A 23,897-nucleotide genomic window follows, 5' to 3' on the forward strand; every position below is an offset into this window, starting at 1 on the left:
TTGGGGTACACGTGTCTCTTTCCCTTCTGGTTTCCTCAGTGTGTATGCCCAGCAGTGGGATTGCTGGATCATAAGGCAGTTCTATTTCCAGTTTTTTAAGGAATCTCCACACTGTTCTCCATAGTGGCTGTACTAGTTTGCATTCCCACCAACAGTGTAAGAGGGTTCCCTTTTCTCCACACCCTCTCCAGCATTTATTATTTGTAGACTTTTGGATCACAGCCATTCTGACTCGTGTGAAATGGTACCTCATAGTAGTTTTGATTTGCATTTCTCTGATAATGAGTGAGGTTGAGCATCTTTTCATGTGTTTGTTAGCCATCTGTATGTCTTCTTTGGAGAAATGTCTATTTAGTTCTTTGGCCCATTTTTTGATTGGGTCATTTATTTTTCTGGAGTTGAGCTGTAGGAGTTGCTTGTATATTTTTGAGATTAGTTGTTTGTTGCTTCATTTGCTATTATTTTCTCCCATTCTGAAGGCTGTCTTTTCACCTTGCTAATAGTTTCCTTTTATGTGCAGAAGCTTTTAAGGTTAATTAGGCCCCATTTGTTTATTTTTGCTTTTATTTCCAATATTCTGGGAGGTGGGTCATAGAGGATCCTGCTGTGATGTATGTCAGAGAGTGTTTTGCCTATGTTCTCCTCTGGGAGTTTTATAGTTTCTGGTCTTACATTTAGGTCTTTAATCCATTTTGAGTTTATCTTTGTGTATGGTGTTAGGAAGTGTTCTAATTTCATTCTTTGACATGTAGCTGTCCAGTTTTCCCAGCACCACTTACTGAAGCAGCTGCCTTTGCCTCATTGTATATTCTTGCTTCCTTTGTCAAAAATAAGGTACCCATGGGTGCATGGGTTTATTTCTGGACTTTCTATCTTGTTCCATTGGTCTATATTTCTGTTTTTGTGCCAGTGCCATATTGTCTTGATGACTGTGGCTTTGTAGTATAATCTGAAGTCAGAAAGGTTGATTCCTCCAGCCCCATTCTTTCTCAAGACTGCTTTGGCTATTCAGGGTCTTTTGTGGTTCCATATGAATTGTGAAAGTTTTTTGTTCTCATTCTGTGAAAAATGTCATTGGTAATTTGAGAGGAATTGCATTGAACCTATAGATTGCATTTGGTAGTATAGTCATTTTCACAATATTGATTCTTCTACCCAGGAACTTGGACTATCTCTCCATCTGTTTATGTCATCTTTGATTTCTTTCATCAGAGTCTTATAATTTTCTGTGTACAGTTCTTTTGTCTCCTTAGGTAAGTTTATTCCTAGATATTTAATTCTTTTTGTTGCAATGGTAAATGGGATTGATTCCTTAGTTTCTCATTCTGGTTTTTCATTGTTAGTATATAGAAATGCAAGTGATTTCTGTGTATTGATTTTGTATCCTGAAACTTTGCTGAATTCACTAATTAGCTCTAGTAATTTTCTGATACTATCTTTAGGGCTTTCTCTGTACAGTATCATGTCATCTGCAAACAGTGAGTGCTTTACTTCTTCTTTTCTGAACTGCATTCCTTTTATTTCTTTTTCTTCTCTGATTGCTGTAGCTAGGACTTCGGACTTCCAGAACTATGTTGAATGATAGTGGTGAAAGTGGAGACCCTTGTCTTGTTCCTGATCTTAGGGCAAATGCTTTCAGTTTTTCACCATTGAGAAAAATGTTTGCTGCAGGTTTATCATAGATGGGCTTTACTATGTTGAAGTAGGTTCCTTCTATGCCCATTTTTTGAAGAGTTTTAATCATAAATGGGTGCTGAATTTTGTCAAAGCCTTTTTCTGCATCTATTGAAATTATCATATGGTTTTTATCTTTCAATTTGTTGACATGGCGTATCACACTGATTGATTTGCATATATTGAAGGATCCTTGCATCCCTGGAATACCCAACTTGATCATGGTGTATGAGCTTTTTGATGTGTTGCTGAATTCTGTTTGCTAACATTGTGTTGAGGATTTTTGCTCTATGTTCATCAGTGATATTGGCCTGTAGTTTTCTTTTTTTGTGTTGTCTTTGGCTGGTTTTGGTATCAGGGTGATGGTAGCCTCGTAAAATGAGTTTGGAAGTGTTCCTTCCTCTACAACTTTTTGAAAGAGTTTTAAAAGAATAGGCATTAGCTCTTCTATAAATCTTTAATAGAATTCTCCTGTGAAGCCATCTGGTCCTGGGCTTTTGTTTTCTGCAGATTTTTGATCACAGCTTCCATTTCAGTGCTTGTAATTGGGTTGTTCATAATTTCTATTTCTTTCTGTTTCAGTCTTGGAAGATTGAACTTTTCTAAGAATCTGTCCATTTCTTTAGATTATCCATTTTTTGCCATATAGTTGTTCATAATAGTCTCTTATGGTCCTTTGTATTTCTGCATTGTCTGTTGTAACCTCTCCTTTTTAATTTCTAATTTTGTTTATTTGATTCTTCTCTCTCTTTTTCCTGATGAGTCTGGCTAAAGGTTTGTCAATTTTATTTATCTTCTCAAAGAACCAGCTTTTAGTTTTATTAATCTTTACTATTGTTTCTTTCATTTCTTTTCATTTCTTTCTGCTCAGATCATTATGATTTCTTTCTTTTTACTAATTTTGGGGTTTTTTCATTCTTCTTTTTCCAGTTGTTTTAGGTGTAAAGTTAGATTGTCTATTCGATGTTTTTCTTATTTCTTGAGGTAGGATTGTATTGCTATTAACTTCCCTCTTAGGACTGCTTTTGCTGCATCTCATAGGTTTTGAGTTGTCATGCTTTCATTGTTATTTGTTTCTAGAAATTTTTTGATTTCCCTTCTGATTTCTTCAGTAATCTATTGGTTATTTAGAAACATGTTGTTTAATCTCCATGTATTTGTGTTTCTTACATTTTTTTCCCCTTGTAATTGATAACTAGTTTCATAGCATTGTGATCAGAAAAGATGCTTGATACGAATTCAGTTTTCTTAAATTTACTGAAGTTTGATTTGTGACCCCAGATGCCATCTATCTTGGAGAATGTTCCATGTGCACTTGAGAAGAAGGTGTATTCTGCATTTGAATGTTGGTGTGTTTGATATTGTCCCAGAGGTCTCTGAGACTATTCCTTCTTTTTACTTTATTCTGCTCTTCAGAAGTTATTTCCACCATTTTATCTTCCAGGTTACTGATTCGTTCTTCTGCTTCAGATATTCTGCTATAGATTCCTTTTAGAGTATTTTTAATTTCAGTAATTATGTTGTTAGTCTCAGTATGTTTATTCTTTAATTCTTCATTAATTGATTCTTATATTTTCTCCATTTTGTTTTCAAGGTTTTTGAGCATCTTTACTATCATTTTTCTGAATTCTCTTTCAGGTAGCTTGCCTATTTCCTCTTCATTTATTTGGACTTCTGTGTTTCTAGTTTGTTCCTTCATTTATGTAGTATTTCTCTGCCTTTTCATTTTTTTTTTAACTTATTGTGTTTGAGGTCTCCTTTTCCCAGGCTTCAAGGTTGAATTCTTTCTTCCTTTTGATTTATGCCCTCCTAAGGTTGGTCCAGTGGTTTGTGTAAGCTTCCTGTAGGGTGAGATTTGTGCTGAGTTTTCTTGTTTGCTTGCTTTTCCTCTGATGGCAAGGCTGAGTGAGGTGGTGATCCTGTCTCCTGAAGACTGGGCTTGTATTTTTGTTTTATTTGTTGTTTAGATGAGGTGTCCTGGACAGGGTGCTACTGGTGGTTGGGTGATGCTGGATCTTGTATTCAGGTGGTTTCCTTTGAGTGAGTTCTCACTATTTGATACTCCCTACAGTTAGTTTTCTCGAACTCTAGGGTCTTGGAGTCAGTGCTCCCACTCCAAAGGCTCAGGGCTTGATTTCTGGTCAGGAATGAAGATTCCACAAGTGGTTTGTTATGGCATTAAGTGAGGTAAAACAGATACCCCAAAATGAGAAACCAAAGATGAACCCCAAATAAATGGTAGCTGCAAAATCAGGCAAATAATAATTAAAATAATGAATATACACATATACATATACACCCATGAGCAAAGTCAGAACAGTCCAACAAAAGTAAAGTACAATAGATTGACCTGGCAAACAAAGGAAACCAAAAATTACATGTACCAGTGAAGAACAAAACTAACCAGAGCACAAACTGGGAAAAAACTGAAGCACGGTGCCAACTGGGGAATAAAGCTATGAAAATAAAGCTAACAAATATGTTGAGAGGAAAGGAAAGAAGGAAAAGAAAGAATAGATATGCAAAGTTAAATAGAGGTAGATAAAGAAGGTTAATGGACAGTTATGACCAACCTAGACGGCATAGATCATGGCATCTGGTCCCATCACTTCATGGCAAATAGATGGGGAAACAGTGAAAACAGTGTCAGACTTTATTTTTCTGGGCTCCAAAATCAGATGCACATGGTGATTGCAGCCATGAAATTAAAAGACGCTTACTCCTTGGAAGGAAAGTTATGACCAACCTAAGTAGCATATTAAAAAGCAGAGATATTTGCCAACAAAGCTCTGTCTAGGACCTTCAAGGCTGTGGTTTTTCCAGTGGTCATGTATGGATAGGAGAGTTGGACTATAAAGAAAGCTGAGTGCCGAAGAATTGATGCTTTTGAACGGTGGTGTTGGAGGAGACTCTTGAGAATCCCTTGGACTGCAAGGAGATCCAACCAGTCCACCCTAAAGGAGATCAGTCCTGGGTGTTCACTGGAAGGACTGATGTTGAAGCTGAAACTCCAATCCTTTGGCCACCTGATGCGAAGAGCTGACTCATTTGAAAAGACCCCAATGCTGAGAAAGATTGAGGGTAGGAGGAGAAGGGGACAACAGAGGATGAGATGGTTGGATGGCATCACTGACTCGATGGACATGGGTTTGGGTAGACTCCGGGAGTTGGTGATGGACAGGGAGGCCTGGCCTGCTGTGGTTCATGGGGTCGCAAAGAGTCGGACATGAATGAGCGACTGAACTGAACTGAATATATATTAAAGATTAACTGCAAGGTGAAAAGCACAATAGGAAAAGCAAATAAAGGAATAAATGTAGAAAAAATAATAATAGCTTTAAAAAATTAAGAATTAAAAAAAAACGAGAGAGAAAATAAAAGAAAACTCCACAGAACTGCAAAACCCCAAAGTAGAGGCAGAGTTTATAAAAACAACAAAAAATGTGGCAGAAAAACAAAAAGCTCAAAAGCTTAGTTAGGTTTCATAGTGCCAATAAAATTGACAGCTACAACAGAGTGGGGGGAAAAAAGAAAAAAAATCCTAAAGAATCAACAGAACAAGTCAAAACAGAAGAATAATAAATGTTTTTCTTGTCACTGCTGTCAGAGTCCTTCCCCTCGCTGTGGGTCACAGTCCACCTCACGTCCCCAGGAAGCCCTCCAACACTGTGCTGATCTCTGGATCTGCTGTGGGGTCAGCTCAGATTCTAACCTGATCATATTCCTTTGTGTTCTTGCCTCCAATGTCCGCAGCTATCAGAACTAGTGCGTTTTCTTTTGTGGGAGCTCTCAATGTCCTTTTATATATTCCATAGACACAGAGTCTGCCTAGTTGATCTGTGGATTTAATCTGAATCTTGTACAGCTGGTGGGAACGTTTTGGGTCTTCTACCTTAGCCACACTGCCCCTGGGTTTCCATTGTGGTTTTATTTCCAACTCTGCCCTGCTCCACAGAGAGCAGGATTGCTCCACAATCCCTAAACTCCAGCTCCCAGCCGCTGCACCTTCCAAGGGACCTGCGTCCCCGTCTGGGGTATGCATGGCTGTGGAAGGACTGTCTGATTCTCATTCCATTTAGGCTGCCACAGATCAGCTGTTTCACTCTCCCCCTTAAATGTTTCTCGTCTGACTCAGACAGTTGCCTTGATGTGGGGATTGGATCCCTGCTTTAGTTCCTCCCACCCGCCAAGGGCAGGTCCAGTCCTAGTAACACTCCTGTTTTTCCCCCTAGTTCCTTCGTCCTACCAAGTTTTGCGTGGGTCCCACTCCAGTACTCTGCCTGGCAAATCCCATGGGCGGAGGAGCCTGGTAGGCTGCAGTCCATGGGGTCACTAGGAGTCGGACACGACTGAGTGACTTACACTTTGACTTTTTACTTTCACGCATTGGAGAAAGAAATGGCAACCCACTCCAGTGTTCTTGCCTGGAGAATCCCAGGGACGGGGGAGCCTGGTGGGCTGCCGTCTATGGGGTCACACAGAGTCGGACACGACTGAAGCGACTTAGCAGCAGCATATATTCTTTTCCACTGGTCAGGTACTCCTGCCGGCTCTCAGCTGGTGTTCTGCATGCACTTCTGTGTCTGAAGGTGTATTCCTGATGTATCTGTGGAGAGAGATGAACTCTGCATCCACCAACTCCTCCGCCATCTTGTTCTCTCTGTTTACTGCTTTTTAAACTCAACTCTTCTTTTCTTGCATGATGTGAACAGTTCATACCCAAGTGGAACATCCCAGTGGTGTTAAAATCAGAACGCTTAATACAAAGATTTATTGGATTTCCTAATTAGATCCCTCAGCCTTCATTGAAAACCTTAGTGATATCCCTGAAAATTCCAAAGAGCCACTATTGTAGCTGTTGATGCCATCTAATTAAAAGTAATAAGCATATAAGTGTAAAGGAAAAACATGTTACCAAGTATGATATTCAAAGGAGTTAGTGGGGTAGTGTTACATGCTGGTGGTTTTTGATAGGAGTGGGTATTTTTGACAGGGGAAGGGATACTCTTTGTTTCATTTCCCGTCCTTAATAGTTCTGTTTATAATATTGCAGTTTCTTTTTTAAAAAAAATTTATTTACTTATTTTTGACTGCGCTGGGTCTTTGCTGCTATGCAAGCTTTTTCTCTAGTTGTGGAGAGCAGGGCCTACTCTCTAGTTGCAGTGCATGGGTTTCTCATTGCAGTGGCTTCTCTTGTTGCAGAGCTCAGGCTCCAGGGTGTGCAGGTTTCAGTATTTGCAGCTCCCAGGTTCTAGACCAAAGGTTCGATTCTTGTGGCACATGGGCTAAGAAGTTTCTTGGCGTGTGGAATCTTCCTGGACCAGAGATTGAACCCGTGTCCCCTGCACTGGCAGGCAGATTCTTATCCACTGCGTGGAGAGGTCTGGGAGCTTTCTGATACTTCTTAGCAGGTCATTTATGGGATGTAGGACCCTGAAGAAAAAGACCCAGACCATCTCTCTCCCTGTCTCTGGTTCTGGGCACAGATGAACCATACCAGAGGTTAGCATTGGAATTTTTCATACCTATCTTCTATATTTTACAGATTCCCTGCTGTTAGAAGTAAACAGATTTAGAATAAGAAAATTGTATGAGTGGGAGAAACCAGGAGGTTGTCACCTTACTCTGTGAAAGGCCACAGAGTAAATATTTCAGGCTTTGCAGACCCGGAGGCCACGTGTAGCCAGATGCAGCCATAGACATGTGAACAAATGGGCACCACATTGGTGGGCTGAGCAGAAGCGGGTGGGCCCTAGCTTGCCAATCTGTGATAGAAAAGGTCCAGGAAAATGCCAGTTTTAAGGTTTGGGGCTTTTGTAACACAAGCCCAGGTCAGGGGCAGTGTGTGTGTGTTTGGCTCTGGAGGAGAGCATGGCAACCCACTCCGGTACCTGGAGAATCCCATGGACAGAGGAGCCTGGCGGGTTACAGTCCATATGGTCACAATGAGTCAGACATGACTGAAGCAACTGAGCACGCATAAACAGACTACTGTCATTATAATGAGCTTTTTTTTTTTTTTTTTTTTTTTTACGATTCCCAGTCCTTAAAAGTTGACATGTTGGCAGTTTCGGTGTGATTTTTAAGTAGCAAGTCAGAACTAACAGAGCCTTAGAAATGCATTTTGAAACAAGGAAGAGTTGCTATGAGGGAAGCAGTTAGCACTGAGCAGGCAGCTTTGGGGTTAAAGCTTGGTTGTCTTGTTTCCGTTGGAACCTCTGATCTCAGGAAATGGTGCTGCTTTTCTTCTGAAACTGAAGTTGACCGGCTGCCAACATAGCACCTTGCTGTTTTACTCCCAGGAAGGCTAGTTTGTGCTCAGGGCTGATGGTCATCACCTTTAAAAGATGAACAGACATGGTCTGTTCAGGCTTCACCCTGGAAGGGTGTTAGATGCTCATCCTTTGGGATATGGAGTGAGTGTTTTAGGCTGGCCAGGGCAGCCAGGAGTTTTGAAGGTCAAGGCTGTGTCTGAAGGGATGGGCAACACTTGGAGTTGGTTGAGTGAGAGTCACCCCATGGATTAGGCAGAGGTATTCATAGGCCGGGCTGAGGTCCACTTTGGACCTCCCATGATGATCCTAGATGGTCCAGGTAAACCGAGGCAGGCCAGTAGTATGGCAACAATTTCACTGAGTTCTGGTCCCAAGGAGGTGGTGAATCTTTGGAGATGAAGGTCACTGGCACCCTCGCCCTCTCCTGGAGGGGAGCTCCCTCACTTTTAAAGGGACCTGCTGTCCTGGCCACTGTGATCTCTGAAGGTTTCGTGGTCAGAACCAAGGGCCTCCTCAGGCAGTAGTGCACTCCTCCGTCAGAGCTGCTGTGGCCTCCTGGGGTCACTGGGAACCTCACGGTCTAGCCTCTGGGGTTTTTATGAAGTCAGGTGCTTAGACAGCCCAGACTCAGTGGCTGGGATCCCTTTCTTTGTACCCTATCCCCTCTTTTCCCACAGTGGAGAACCTGACCTGTCCTAACTGGGTAGGATAGAAAGGGAACCAGACAAATTGGGTTGGTCTGTAGAGAGCCTGGGGGCCTGTCCCTGAGAATTCTCTGTTTCTGGTACCCCCTCTGTGTGACTGACGGGGTCCCTGGTATGATTTGGGGTCAGAGTGTGAAGGGAGACAGAGGCCTTGATTCAGAGAGCCAACGATGGACTGGGGTCACCCCTGTTGTGCTGGCCACTGGTTCTTCTTCCAGGAGGAGTTAGAATCACTGAGTGTTAAATGTGCTTGGCATTGCTTAAGGTATTCTATGGAAGATTATGCATAACGCCATTCTACCGCCTCCCCTCCACCTCGCCCCCAAAGAATATAAGAATAAAACAACACACTCCTAGCTTCTAAAAACAGCTTATTGTTTTTGGATGTGGACCATTTTTCAAACCTTTTTTAAAAGTCTATTTTTAATTGGAGGGCAGTTGCTTTACAATGTTTTGTTGATTTCTGCCATACGTCAACATGAATCAACCATAGGCATACGTATGTCCCCTCCATCTTAAACTTCCCTCCCACCCCATCCCACCCCTCTAGGTTGTCACAGAGCACAAGGTTGAGCTCCCTGTGTTATATAGCAGCTTCCCATTAGCTCTCTGTTTTACATATGGTAATGTATATATTTCAGTGCTACTCTCTCAGTTTGATCCATCTTCTCCTGTCCTCCATATTTTTAAAGTCTATTAAATTTGTTACAGTGCTGTTCCTGTTTTATGTTTTGGTTTTTTGGCCATAGAGGCATATGTGGAATCAGCTCCCCTACAAGGGTCGAACCTACACCCCCTGCAGTTGGAAAGCTGAGTCTCCACCACTGGACTCCTAGAGAAGTCCTGAAATGGCTTATATGATTCATCCTGTTTGGAAGAAGTAGAATTGCATTCTTCTTAGTAAACCAATTTTTATTTATTCAGGTCAAAAAGATGAATTATATTTTCTGAATTATGAGCACTGTGTAATATCATTTTGATTTACAGAAATAGAAATTACCTTAAGCACTATTATTATTATTGATGTTTGCATTGTTCCTTCAGCTGCTAAACTGGTACATTTTTGTTAAATGTGTATAAGCTGAAGTTAGAATCTTGAAGAGAGAGTGTAGTAGAAAGATATATTTACCCCAAAGTTTCCAGTGGGGCAGGAGGGTTTATTTCCATCTATATAGGCTTCCTGTACTTATCTGGGACCTGGAAAATTTTGTCTGAACGGGCTTTTGTGTCTCTCAGATGTGCTGAGGGAGTGGAGGGTGGAAGGGGAGCTCGTTCATGGGGACTCTGTCCTCTTCATAACTGTAGTGTTTGTTACCACAAGTTATTGAAGTGAAGGGGAAAACCCAACGCCTTACGTGCCATAACCGCCTTCATTTTATGTTTTTCCAGTCTTCAAAACTGCCGTGGTCCTTGTCTATAAAGATGGTACCAAACAGAAGAAGAAACTTGTAAGACTTTTTCTTTCACGCCACAGTTTCACAGTATCTCCCCTTTCTATCTGCTTCTCAGTTGGCTCTGTGTAATTATAATTCTGAACCTTTTTCAGGCATGAATGTTTTATGATTTTTTCCTTTTTTGAGGTGTTAACTGAGCATTTGAGGAAATTGCCCATCCTGTAGGCGGCTCACATTTAAAGCATAAAAATACTGGGTCAGCTAAAAAGTTCGTTGGGGTTTTTCCATAACATGGGGAAACCTGAGTGAACTTTTTGGCCAACCCAGTAAATAACTATTGAACCTACCATGGCCAGAACTTTCCAACACTAGTTTTATCCCCTCCCTGTTCTTCCTGTCCCCAGTCTGTTCTTGTTTTGGGGTCCCTTCTCTCCTTTTCCCTTTGTCTCTCTTTTGCCTGAATTTGGTTAGCAAGCTCATTTGCAAACCCGCAGCAGATCGTCACCTGGCCTCTGGCTTGCTGCTGTGGGTGAACAGAAGTGCTCGTGGGGCTGTTTTTATTTTGAAAATTAAAACAATTTAATTTTTTAAATTTAAAAACATTTAGTTTTAGTAATGTTTTAAGTTTTATTATTTTTTTGAATTACAATTGATTTTACAATATTGTGCCAGCGTCTGCTGTACAGCAAAGCGACTCAGTTATATGCCTATAGACATTCCTTTTTAAATTCTGTTCCACATGGTTTAGCACAGGCTATTGAATACCGCTCCCTGTACTATACACTAGGACCTTGTTGTTTATCCATCCTGTATATAATAGTTTGCCTCTGCTAATCCTACGCTCCTAGTCCCTCACCCCCTCTCCCCCTTGGCAACCACAGGGCTGTTCTGTGTCTGCAGCGTCACTGGTTTAGAAAGTGTGAGGGTCTGGTCCAGACTGAGACATGGATGTCATGCGCCTGGTTCCTTCTCTCCCTACAGGTAGGATCACACAGGCTTTCAATTTACGAGGACTGGGACCCCTTCCGATTTCGACACATGATTCCTACTGAAGCTCTGCAGGTTCGCGCTCTGGCAAGTGCAGGTAAACTCTGAAATGGGCTGGGTACCTCTTTCTACGTATGAGCTGTTTCTCTGAATCCACACTCTTGGTTCCAACCACTCCACCGTCTTTTTTCTTCTTTGCTTATGTCTCCTTTCCCTCAATCTCTTCATTGCCTCTTATTTGCCCAACTATTTTGTTAAATGATCTAAGTGAATGGATGTCATGCCTATACTACTGTTCCAAGGAATTCTATTTATTCTGTTATATATTTTAATAACTTTACAGTGACACATCTAAGTAGCAGTGAGTCTTGTACTTCTGGAAAGAATCTTTGAGACCGTGAACAGATAAAGCCCATGTAAATAACTTACTGGACTTTTAACTGAGAGACCCTGAAAGGCCTCCAAAGCACAAAAAAAGCCATTGAATACATTTTTTTCCCTGAAGCATTAAAAATCTTTATCTTTGTATAAGCATGAAATGTCACTTCTTCTTCTATTACCCAAATATCCGTGAAGCCAGTTGTCAGGTAGTGATGATGTATTGGGTTGGCCAAATAGTTTGTTCAGGTTTTTCAGTAAGATGCTATGGACAGTCTTGAACTTTTTGGCCAACTCAGTACTTGATCAGATGGTGCTTTGGTGCATGAGAAGAGAGGCGAATGTCAGGACGGTACTGACTTAGAGTAGCAGTGTTTCTATGACTCGGGGCCCATCCAGGGCTCATTTGAGGCTGTATTAGGAAGGAGCGATTAGCGGTGATTCTCCCAGGCACACTCTGGAAGGAGCAGCTTTGGAGGTAAGTGGAAACTCTTGGAACACTCTAATCCCTGTCCCACCTGGACAGCAGGTGCAGCTTTCTGGTGGTAAAGAGAGGCTGAGAAAGTGGACCTCCGCAAGGGCACAGTCATCTGGACTTCTGTTCTGTGTTGCTGGTGTCGACGAAACAATATAGTCAGAACCTGAAAGTAGAGAGTTATTTTATTTGGTGGGAATGTGTAGGACTCCGAGCCCAGGAGACAGCATCTCAGTAGCTCTGAGAAACCTGCTCCAAGGAGCCAAGAGGGGAAGTCAGGCTATATACAAGTTTGCCACAAAGGGAGCAGGCAGTCTGAACATCAAAGATCAGGTATCGGGTTAAGAATTTAGCATTCTATATATGGGAAGATGCAAGCCTCACCGAATCCATTCCTTTCATATGCACTTCAGCTATCTGGGTCAACCCTGTTTCCCTGTTCACCTTGCTTTTGCATTCCCCCAGCTCCTCAGCAGTCACTGTAGGGGCTGGCAGCATCCTCTGGAATGCAGTTTGAGGAGCCCTCAGTCACCTTTGGAGGCCAGCAATCACTGATGGCTATGACGTTTCTTGTTTATTAACATGGCAGGAGATATTTCATTTCACACTGGCATCTAACATGATTAACATGGCAGAAGATACTCATTTCACACGGCACCTAACATGATTAACATGGCAGAAGATACTCATTTCACATGGCACCTAACATGAGTGCACAGTTCTTTGTGTCCGATTGGCATCATTCATCTTCTCCCTGTTTGCACTTGTCGCCTCCATCAGCTATAAAATTGGCTCTAGTCCTTATAGAACCAACTCTTTCCTAATCCAGTGTCATGAGGACAAACCATCTGCAGTATTTGATAAACCTTCAGTTAGTCACCCAAGTTAAACTAGAAATCGCTTCCTTCACAGCTTGTATGCGTCACACAAAGAGAACTCAAATGCAAAATCCACGACTGGTAAATGCATTGGGGGTGACTATTTGCCTTATGAATATTTGTCTGGCAAACCTTCTGGTCCAGAGATTTACCCTGTTGCTTTTTTACTCTGATTTGATTAGTAAAATTGATTAATAGATGAATTTTCAGGAACGTAGAAATCTTAGGTCTACAAACAACTCTAATAGTATTTTGAAGTTTGGGCTCTTAAATACTGGTGTTGTCTTACTTTACAACCTTAGGTTGTGAATTACCTAGTTCCTGTGTTTCCCTGTGCCTGGCTTATATCTGGAAAAGCCCATGTTTACAGCACACTGTAGAGGCCCTTCTCAGGCAGGAATTTTGCCTTCCTTGAAGACTGTACGTGAAGATCATAAGTTTGGAAAACAAAGCCATCTTTGTGAATGTGACATTCCATTCTCATCCTCGGGTTTTCACCCAAATCAAGTTTAAAATCGTCAAGATGAAAGCTTATTTTCATGGAGTTGTAAAGACTAGCCAACACGTCTCCTTATGAAGTACATGCCAATGGATTTGAGAATCAGGAGATGGAAATTTCTAGATTTTTGTCTGCATTTGGGAGAACTTGTGAAACTTACTTTATATGGGTCCTGGTTGGGTTTACATAATGTGGGCATGATGAGGGTTTGTTGTGACCCGGGATTGGAGCCAGTAGGTGAGCATGAGACCTCACAGTGTGCAGAATTGAGTGTGCCTGCAAGGAGCTGTCTCTTTTATAAACACTATGGATAACGTGCTAAAATAATATGATATTCAGGCACTGAAAGACTTAGGAATTACTTCTAAATATAGCTTATTTTTACCTTCTCAGATACCATTTTTGCTTCACTCAGATTGGGCTCTATGGGTGGACTGAGAAAGAAGAGCCCCATTTATTCCCAGGACATGTCTGTCCAGGGCACCAGGCCAGTGGGAAGGCTGTCCTGCTGATGGAAAGGGCCTGCCTCTCTTTATCACTGGCCTACATTGGAATCTTGGGCTTCATCTTGTCCAACTGTTGCCAAAACAATGAATTACTTAATTAAAATAGTTCAGCCAAATGGGCAGTGAAGCTAAAGGGTCAGTTCTTCCATCAGTATGATTGACTGATTGTCCTTTTAGACGATCCAGAGGGAGATTTTAGCAACTGGAAATTTTCCAAGTGTTCTTTTTTTTTGAAGCCATTAAGCTCTCAGTCACTTAGCCTCTAGAGATCACGGGACAGGAATGAAGTTGCTTTGGTCTTAGGCGGCTCTGCACTATTTAATCTGGATACCAAAGCATGCAAGATGCTTTTATAAAAATGCAAATAAATTTCTTTGAAACATACTCTCATTCATCCTTGTTTTAATTTACCTAGATGCAGAAGCAAATGCTGTGTGTGAAATCGTCCATGTAAAGTCGGAGTCTGAAGGGAGGCCGGAGAGGGTCTTCCACCTGTGCTGCAGGTGAGGCTGGAGCCATGCAATGCGGGCTGTGCTGCCCAGGGAAAGGGGTGTGACTGTGCTTGGTGTCCCCAACCCCTCGGGGTTCTCTGGACCAGCCTGTGCATCCTTAGAAGCTATATCCTTTTTCCTGTGCATTTGAGAAAGTACTTAACAATTGAGTAAGAGTCATCGGATCAATTAATTTTATTATAATACAGACAGTAACCTAGTCAATTTAGTATCTTTCTAAAAGGAAATTGGAATTTTCGTACATATCCAACATTCGAACGAGGGCGTCCTTCCCCTGTGTACATTTGGTGGGTTAGAAGGACATGGTTGTCTTACAACGTTTGGTTTTGGGGTTTGGGAGCACTGTTTGTACTGTGATGTCTCTGAGATGCAACAGATGGGAGAGTCAGCGGGGAGGAGGGGAGCACGGTACCGTGTTGCAGGGATTCATCATCATGCAGAGAAAATTCAGCCCAGGGAGGCTGGTGCAGGTGACTCGGGGTCACCTGCAGATCTGGAGTGGAAGCTGAGCTTATGATATGGGCTTCTATTTATTTCTTCTTATTCTTACTCTCCCCTCCCCATTCCCCTCTGCTCCTCCTTCACCTCCTTTTCTTTGGGCTCTTGAGAATTTGAGAATTGTCCTTTTCTCAAGTGCAGCCCATACTCTCAACAGAATAAATATTTTATGGTTGTTAATAATGTTTTACAGTGTGACTGCTGATATAGTAAGATAACACATTTACCAAACATCAACTAGGCTAAGCACCTTTCATGCATTATTTCAGTTAATCATCCTGAGGTATTTATTCCATTTTTACTAATGAAGTGTCAAGGCTCATAGAGGCAACTTTGCTCAAACCTTACAGCAAATGAACTCTGAGTTCAAACTCAGTGGGTTTGACTTCAAAGCCTCTATTCCTTATTTCTGCTTCACCTGTCTGTGTTGGATGACAGGGAACAATAAATCCAAATCCTGGGAATCTGTTGGAACTAGAACAGGAATTTTTTTCAAATAATCTGTGTGTGGTTTTGCACCACCCTTACCACATGTAGCGCTACCTTTACCACATTATCTATTTAGGCTATATACTTGTGATTTTGTTGTTGTTAAATCCACAGGGTCCAGTGAGCCTGCCCCAGAGATGCCATATTCATTGTTAATAGGGAATACCAGGTAAAACTTACCTGGGTAAAAATACTGAGATCTTAGCAAGAAAAATAACTGACCTAGGATGTACTTTGGGAATTGGGACTTGGGAAGATTTTCCAGTTCTTAATAATGTAGCTTTAATATTTTCATGTTGACATGTGCCATGGAAGGCATTGATATATTTAAAACATTACTGACCAGAGATGTATTAATATGTCTTTTTTGTTGCCCAAATGTTATCGACCGGAGTTGTTTGAATTTTAGCTTACATAATATTGAGTTGGCCAAAAAGTTCGTTCAAGTTTTCCGTAAGATATGATGAAAAACCTGAATGAACTTTTTGGCCAACCTAGTAAATCACTGGCCACGGATGTTAGGTTCTGTAGAAATTCTCCAGTCAGTAATGTGTTAACTAGGAGGCCCAATTAGAGGAAGGTCAGGGTGTTGGGACATTATTTCAGGGGCACTGCAGAGCTGCAAGAATCTCTTAGTTCCTTTGTCTGTAAAGACTGTAGAATGAAAGGCTCTGCCTTAAGTCCTGAGAGCAGACTCTGGCAACTCTGTCCGTAAAATCCATCTCTCCATCAGTCTGTTCAGTAATGGGGTGCTCTGTCCCAAATTGGCTGCAGGAGATGACTCACAAAGCATAAAGGGAAAGGAATAGGTGTTCTTTATCTCCAGCAATGAAAACACTCCTCGGCAGTGAAATTGGAGTGGTGGCCCCCCATCTTTAACTTTGGTCCTCGGGGATATTTGTTTGACTGTACCTGATAGCATCAGAAGTTCACCATGTGTTAAGTGCTGTTTCCCCAACACGTGTAAATCTTCTTTTCATAGCTCCCCAGAGAGCCGAAAGGATTTCCTGAAGGCTGTGCATTCCATCCTGCGAGATAAGCACAGAAGACAGCTCCTGAAGACCGAGAGCCTTCCCTCGTCCCAGCAATATGTCCCTTTCGGAGGAAAGCGGTTGTGTGCGCTGAAAGGGGCCAGGCCGGCTATGAGCAGGGCAGGTACTGTGGGGATTCAGACGTTCAAAATCCCCGTCACCCCCACTCCACTGTAGAACTGACGTCCTCGTTGAGCAAGACTTAGATGTGGCCTTGTGGGGGCTAATGTTGGAGTACGTTCTTCCCTGGTGTGAGGTTCCCTGTCTTTGCCTCCCTCCGTTGATTTAAGCCTCTCGCCCTCCCTCAAGCTCTCCCTTGGCTGCCCTCCTCCTCCTGGCTGGTGAGCTCCCCCTCTCATTCACCGACCCAGGAACTGAGCGCCTTCTCCTACTTGGAGGGGCTTGTCTTAGCCTGCTTGCTGAATGAGAGTTGCTGCTTTGCATGACAGCCAGCTTTGTCCAGCAAAAAAAAAAAAAGCAGTGTGATGTCTCAGCAAGGTCACATCCCACCATTCTGAGAACATGGTGGCTTTGTCTTCCAGAAACACAGCCAGGCCTGTTCTCAGTAGGGAGGCCATGTTTGGTAGACCAGATGACCCGTCAGATGTTACCCTCACCTGTGCCTGCAATTTTAATTTTAGCTTCTGTGTTGATTTGGGGCAGCCTTGAGCTGCTATTAGAAAAGAAGAATCTGGAATTTAAATGGTCTCAGAGTAAATACTCTTTTAGGGCTTATTATATCACCTTAAAGCAGTAAAGATCAATACTACCACCTGTAAATGGCATTAAAATCTATCTAGGAAGAAAGATATTTTCATAACACTTGGGTATTAAAGATACCAAGATTTAACATTTTTATCACTCCTTTCGTAAGAAGCAGTCCAAAATTTTGCAGGGAACATTCCAATAAAAGAGGCTTCCTTTGCATTTGCCAAAACACCTTCTGTTCTGGTGAATTTTCTGCCTGTTCTCAATTGTGTTGAAGAGGCAGGTACGGCACTGTGAATGGCTGAAGGTTTTCATAGACATAACCTGCCTAGCTTGACAGGGTATATTACACTCTAAGTACCTTAAGTTTAGCTGATGTTAAAGGGACTAGTTACATCTATTCTTCAATTAATTGCTAAGTGTTCATTGGAAACCTGGTATGCTGAACACCTAGCACTCTTCTGGGCTTGCCAGTATCCATACTTCCCCACCCACGATTTCTCCTGGAGTCCTCATGTGTTAAATAGCTTTGCTCATCCCTTTAGAGCTCATAGCAGAGAGTTTCACCTTGGAATTATCTCATTTGTTTCTTTTACTTTCCAGATATATTTAATTAGGATCAGGACTGTGTGTCCCAATCTCAGGAAAACCCACCTGTCATTGGCCAGGTGTTAGTTGTTAATTGGTAAACCTAAAGTTAGAGCTCCATTCACTTTGAAACTAAGCATTTGTAGTCTGTGGGACACTCAGGCGTTTTCCTGCTGAGATCCCTTTGGAAAGAAGACAAAGTTACTACAACCTACTCTGTTATCTTGAATATCAAGAGAGAAAGCCTTGATGTCAGAGCCTAATGGCTCATTTTTGGCTGAAGAAAGTCTTCATCACTTTGCTTTTGAAGTTCCTCACTCTCATCATTCACATTAGATGATTTGAAAATGGTGTTTGAGTGGGTCAGCACTGTACTAGCTAATCAGTCTTAATAGTGAATAATGGCAGTACTCAAGTCAAAGATTGTCTCTTGGAACCCCATAAGGCTGGCTGGGTTATTATGTATTCTTTTAGTAAAGGATAGATTCTTATGCTTCATTGCTCATTGTCGTGATTCACGACACCCAGCTAGTTTATTTTTCCTTTTGCTCTTGTTTGAATAGAACAGTAAAGGCAAATATTCTGCCTCCCTTCACCAAATGTCTGCCAGTGATCCAACTACACATTTTTTTGTTGTTTCAACATTTTCTATGGAAATTCTTAGACATATAGAACAAATGAAAGAATTATACACATTCCTACCTGCTGTATGTAATTAACATTTTTATATATTTTCATTACCACATATCCATCCATCATCCATCAACTCATCTTGCTTTTGACACGTTTTCAGAATACAGACAGAGCCTGGTGGGCTGCAGTCCGTGGGGTCGCTAAGAGTCGGACACGACTGAGCGACTTCACTTTCCCTTTTCACTTTCATGCACTGGAGAAGGAAATGGCAACCCACTCCAGTGTTCTTGCCTGGAGAATCCCAGGGATGGGGGAGCCTGGTGGGCTGCCGTCTATGGGGTCGCACAGAGTCGGACACGACTGAAGCGACTTAGCAGCAGCAGCAACACTCCTTACCCCTAAATACTTCAGCCAGCACATCCTTGACAAATATTTCCAGTATCCCAGTTTGGAATTAAGGTAGTTCTAATATAGTGATTGGAGAGAGTCAGGCTCCACTGTGATGATATTGAGGTAAAACTGAACAATAATTTTTGCTTCTTTCCTGTGGAGTAGAACTATTTTTTTATTCTTTCTGTTTTCTGTTTTTCTGGGAGTGCTTTTCATTCCCTGCCTTGAATGAGAGGAATGATGACGGAAACGCAGGGATCTGAGACAGAGGATGGTCAGAACGGGAGCCAGTTTAGACCACTGTCCGGCTTACTGACCTTGCACCTGCTATATTTGAAGTCAAGGCTATATTTGGCAGTAATTATGAATACTCATCTTACTTCTTGCAGCCCTGAAGCAGCTTAATGAATTTCAGGGCATAGATTTTAGGAAAGCAGCTCCTTGTTGGTGTCTAGGCTCCCCACTCCCATGGGAAAGCACATGGTACATTTCACTGTTCGTGGAGGAGTGGCAGTGTTTCCCTGTGTCTTTTGTGTGTGTGTGTGTGTGTGTGTGTGTCTGTGTCTGTGTGATTATTTGCTTGACTGGGTGGCGTATTTTGTTTGTTTTTAGTAATACTGACTTCCTAGAGGGCAGTGAGGTGAAAATACAGAATACAGAGATTTGTTTTTCTTAACTGTTAGTCACTTTATTTTGCACTTTGCTCATCAGCTGCTTGAGTGTTGTATTATTCCTTGCTCATTCCACTCAGGCACTGGTAGTTTAATCGCTTTGTGGAAGAGAAATCGGGGATACATAGAACAGAGTCAGGAAGGGACTAAGGCGCAAAGTCAGGAAGGGACTAAGGCGCAAAGTCGCTCAGTTTCACCTGAGGTTTTGTCACAAGAGGACTTGACATCTCTGAGACCCAGTCTTTTCTGTAGTTTCTCCAAAAACAATGGTGCGCCCTTAAGGTACCTGAAGATCCTCAAGAAATGTGACATTCAGAAAACAATATAACTTGGACCAGTATTTTTCCCTCCTTGGTACATCATTGTGATTTCTCTAAAGACAGTGAAACGCTGACAGCATCTCCATCCTTACTAAATGACTCTAGGACAGCCCCTGGGGGATCCTCAGAGCACTGTGCCACAGGCACAGGAAGAAGGAAGAAGTGCTAATTAATCCCAGGGTTAGTGGTGGGCTTGACAACAGCAGGAATCTGTATTACCTGCCTCCCAGGTACACGGGTAGAGAATTGGATGATTTTAGAGGGAGTTAAATCCCCTTTTCCCCATAACCTACAACCCACCCATGTCCCTGTCACCACTCCCCGCCTCCTTGCCCTCCATTCAGTGACTAGAATATCCTCTTAAGTCCAGACATCTGTGCCAGGTAAAGCCCCCCTCCCCGCCCCCTGAGACAGACTGGACTCTAAGCCCCAAATGATACTCAGCCCCTAAATGCATATCTCATAGTCTTTTCCTTTCCTTTAGCTTGTATTTGCTTTCTGGATTTTCATCACACGTAAAGCATGTGGGGGTTTTATTGTTATATTTTTGTGTGTGTGTGCAGTGTCCGCCCCAAGCAAGTCTCTTGGGAGGAGGAGGCGGCGACTGGCCCGAAACAGGTTTACCATTGATTCCGATGCCATCTCCGCCAGCAGCCCGGAGAAAGACCCCCAGCAGCCTCCCAGTGGCGGGGACACTGACCGCTGGGTGGAGGAGCAGTTTGATCTTGCTCAGTATGAAGAGCAGGATGACATCAAGGAGACAGACATCCTCAGTGACGATGATGAGTTCTGTGAGTCGGCCAAGGGCGCCGCGGCGGACAGAGACCTGCAGGAGCGGCTTCAGGCTGCCTCCATCACTCAGCGGGAGAGAGGCCGGAAGCCCCTGGACAGCCACGCGTCCCGCATGATGCAGCTCAAGAAGCAAACCGCCCTGTCGGGCATCAACGGAGGCCCGGAGAGTACGAGCGAGGAGGTCATTTGGGTTAGGCGCGAAGACTTTGCCCCCTCCTGCAAGCTGAACACTGAGATCTGACTGTGTCACGTTCTCCCCATCCGTAGCGAGTCCGTGTAGATACGTCTCCTGCTCCCCCATTCCCACCCCACTCCACCGCCTCCCACACTCCCCCCACGGGACCCACGATGGCGGGGGAAAAAAGCTCCCTTTAAGTCGCACTCTTGCACACAAACAGTTTTGGCAGCTGACTTTGTTCTGAAGCCATGTAGCCACCCAACTTGATCATTTTTAACCATATCGGAAAGAATTGTTCAAGAATTCCAAATCAGCTTGAGCTTCTGTATATTATTACCAAGGGCTTTTATTTATTCTCAATTAATCAGGGCCTAAAAGAATTAAAAAAAAAAAAAAAAAGAAAGAAAAATTCTATAGCACTGGAAAGCAAATTACCCCAGGAGTTGAACTATGTACAACAGATTAGCTTAAGGGATAGCACACGAAAAATTAATAAGGACTCTATCTGAAATTAATCCAGGAGCCACTTCCTAGTTGGGAAAACAACTGTACAGCTTGCAGTGTTCTTTCTCCTTTCCCTCTTAAATGTCTGAGAATATCTGTGTATTTTAAGAATGTGTGAGGAGAGGGTGAAGATTTATGTTTTGATGAGCCTTTTTAAATTTTTCCGTTTTTTCCTCTTCTGTTTTAGTCTATGGCTGGTCTTGATGTCGGTGTTCGGAAGTTCTAGTTTTGCATAGAATTATAAAGATGCCAAACTCCTTGAAAAGAGATCCAAATTTATCATTTAAAAAAACACTATTTTTTGTATTTTATCTCAGATGCAGGGGGGCACAAACAGATGAGACTTTTACAGTGTTAGTGTAACTCTGAGTTTAAAGAATGAGGATTTTACCTTTTACAGAGAGTGAGGTGTGGTGATTTTATATTTATATATGAAAGGCCAACAAGATGCTTAGGAGAAGCTTTTTTCCCAAGAAGCAGTTTTTCTTTTTCTGTTTTAATGTTTGAATCTCTATTTGAGATGGGAGCTTGGTTGGATTAAACGTGACACCGGAATGGGCAGTGTGTGTGTCTGTTGCACATGGCGGGGGAGGGGAGACTCCTTTTCACGGGGTTGCCATGGTGATCATTGGTTTTCCCATCATAGTTACATCTCCATCCATAGATAACCTACCCCTTCCCTGAGAGTCCATAACCAAACCTCTTAACAAAACAACGTTTTCAGAAACATGTCTTGTATTTAACACTTTCTTCATGCCAACAAACAGGGTAAACATGCTAAAAAAAAGAAAACAACTAATGTTCTAAACAGATTTCCAAACAGGATGAACAAAAACAATTTAAAGCACTTTCAAAAAAATTTTTTTTAAAGGTTTATAGCTTTTTTTTTTTTCTCCCCATTTCACAATGTCCACTTCCTAAAAAAGGTTTAAATAATATGAAAACTTTCTTTTTGGGGAAAATATCTATTTGGTGTTTGACACATCAGTAGGTACTTTAAGACCTGAATTTTATAGTAGCTTTAGGAATTATATTTTATAAAGATCAGTTATGAATTTATATTTCCAGACAATAGAGAGTTCAGAACATCACGCTCTTGTGCCCCTGCTTGCTTTACCTGCTTCCCCACCCTGTATCCCTTCCCTTTCGGGTTTCCAGGGCTTTGAGCTTGATCTTTTGAGAGTTTTATTCTATTAAATTTTTGCTATATCTTCTGATTTTCTTAAAGAGCTTTAGAATGGTTTCTATACCCTTTGTATCACTGCATTGTTCCATATCATCTCTAATTCGATTGTGTCTGGGTGGAAAACTGAAGCGGAGGCTTCTAATAGTCCCACTGACCAGTCCCAGTGCAACGGGTTTGTCTGAAAATGCTGGAAAGTCTGGTGCTTGGAGAGGGTGCCATTGTCTCTTGTACATAAGGTCATGACGTGTCTATGTCAAAAGTTCTTATATATTTCTTTTATAAGCTGAAAGAAGGTCTATTTTTATGTTTTTAGGTCTATGAATGGAACGTTGTAAATGCCTGTCAAACAATAAAAAATATTGAAAAGTGGACGTTCCTGTGCTTTTTTGGATGGAAGGATGGATGGAGTTTGTGGGAGAAAATACTTAAGGATGCCTTTTTGTTTTTCTCAATAATTACCATGACCATCAAGGGAAAGCTGACTTGGTGGTCCTTTAAGTTTTTTAGTGTATGTTTAAATTGAGGTGTAATTGACATATAACTTTATGTTAATTTTAGGTACAGAACATAATATGTATATTGCAAAGTGATCACTACAGTAGTTAACATCATCACCATCTATAGTTATAAAATTTTTTTTCTTGTGATGAAAACCTTCAAGATCCACTCTCGTAGCTACTTCCAAATAGGCAATATAATGTCGTCAACTGTGGTCAGCATGTTGTACATTGCATCCCCATGACTTATTTTGCAACTGAAAGTTGTACATTTTGATGCCCTTTACCTGTTCTGCCCATCTTCCACCTGACTTCAGGCAACCACCAGTCTGTTCTATGTATCCATGAGCTTGGTTTATTGTTTGTTTGTTTTTTAGAGTCCACGTACCCGTGAGATGATAATGTCATTTACCCTTTGCTGTTGATAGAGCTTGAGACTTTAAAAAAAATTTTTTATGGGTGTATAGTTAATGCACAATGTTGTGTTAGTGTCCAGTGTACAGCATAGTGGCTCAGTTCAGTTCAGTTCAGTCGCTCAGTCGTGTCCGACTCTTTGCGACCCCATGAATCACAGCACGCCAGGCCTCCCTGTCCATCACCAACTCCCGGAGTTCACTCAGACTCACGTCCATCGAGTCAGTGATGCCATCCAGCCATCTCATCCTCTGTCGTCCCCTTCTCCTCCTGCCCCCAGTCCCTCCCAGCATCAGAGTCTTTTCCAATGAGTCAACTCTTCGCATGAGGTGGCCAAAGTACTGGAGTTTCAGCTTTAGCATCATTCCTTCCAAAGAAATCCCAGGGCTGATCTCCTTCAGAATGGACTGGTTGGATCTCCTTGCAGGCCAAGGGACTCTCAAGAGTCTTTTCGAACACCACAGTTCAAAAGCATCAATTCTTCGGCGCTCAGCCTTCTTCACAGTCCAACTCTCACATCCATACATGACCACAGGAAAAACCATAGCCTTGACTAGACGGACCTTTGTTGGCAAAGTAATGTCTCTGCTTTTCAATATGCTATCTAGGTTGGTCATAACTTTCCTTCCAAGGAGTAAGCGTCTTTTAATTTCATGGCTGCAGACACCATCTGTGATGAAGTCATACACATATTCATTCCTTTCAAGATTCTTTTC

The 23,897-nt window shown here is 42.2% G+C and overlaps 1 protein-coding gene across 12 annotated transcripts in view; it reads left to right on the forward strand.

Annotated features, from left to right (window-relative positions):
• TIAM1 (TIAM Rac1 associated GEF 1) overlaps positions 1–22,641 on the forward strand; it is a 466,993-nt gene extending 444,352 nt beyond the window's left edge. For all 12 annotated transcript variants that reach the window (XM_070785816.1, XM_070785836.1, XM_070785822.1 and 9 more), the window contains 5 exons: positions 10,043–10,101; positions 11,029–11,131; positions 14,186–14,273; positions 16,252–16,424; positions 20,174–22,641. In XM_070785816.1, the coding sequence (XP_070641917.1) occupies positions 10,043–10,101; positions 11,029–11,131; positions 14,186–14,273; positions 16,252–16,424; positions 20,174–20,643 (893 nt within the window). In that variant the 3' untranslated portion in view covers positions 20,644–22,641. The remainder of the gene's footprint in view (positions 1–10,042; positions 10,102–11,028; positions 11,132–14,185; positions 14,274–16,251; positions 16,425–20,173) is intronic.
• The last annotated feature ends 1,256 nt before the right edge of the window (positions 22,642–23,897 follow it).

Source organism: Bos indicus, chromosome 1, assembly GCF_029378745.1.
Source record: "Bos indicus isolate NIAB-ARS_2022 breed Sahiwal x Tharparkar chromosome 1, NIAB-ARS_B.indTharparkar_mat_pri_1.0, whole genome shotgun sequence".
In the NCBI taxonomy this organism is placed as follows: domain Eukaryota; kingdom Metazoa; phylum Chordata; class Mammalia; order Artiodactyla; family Bovidae; genus Bos; species Bos indicus.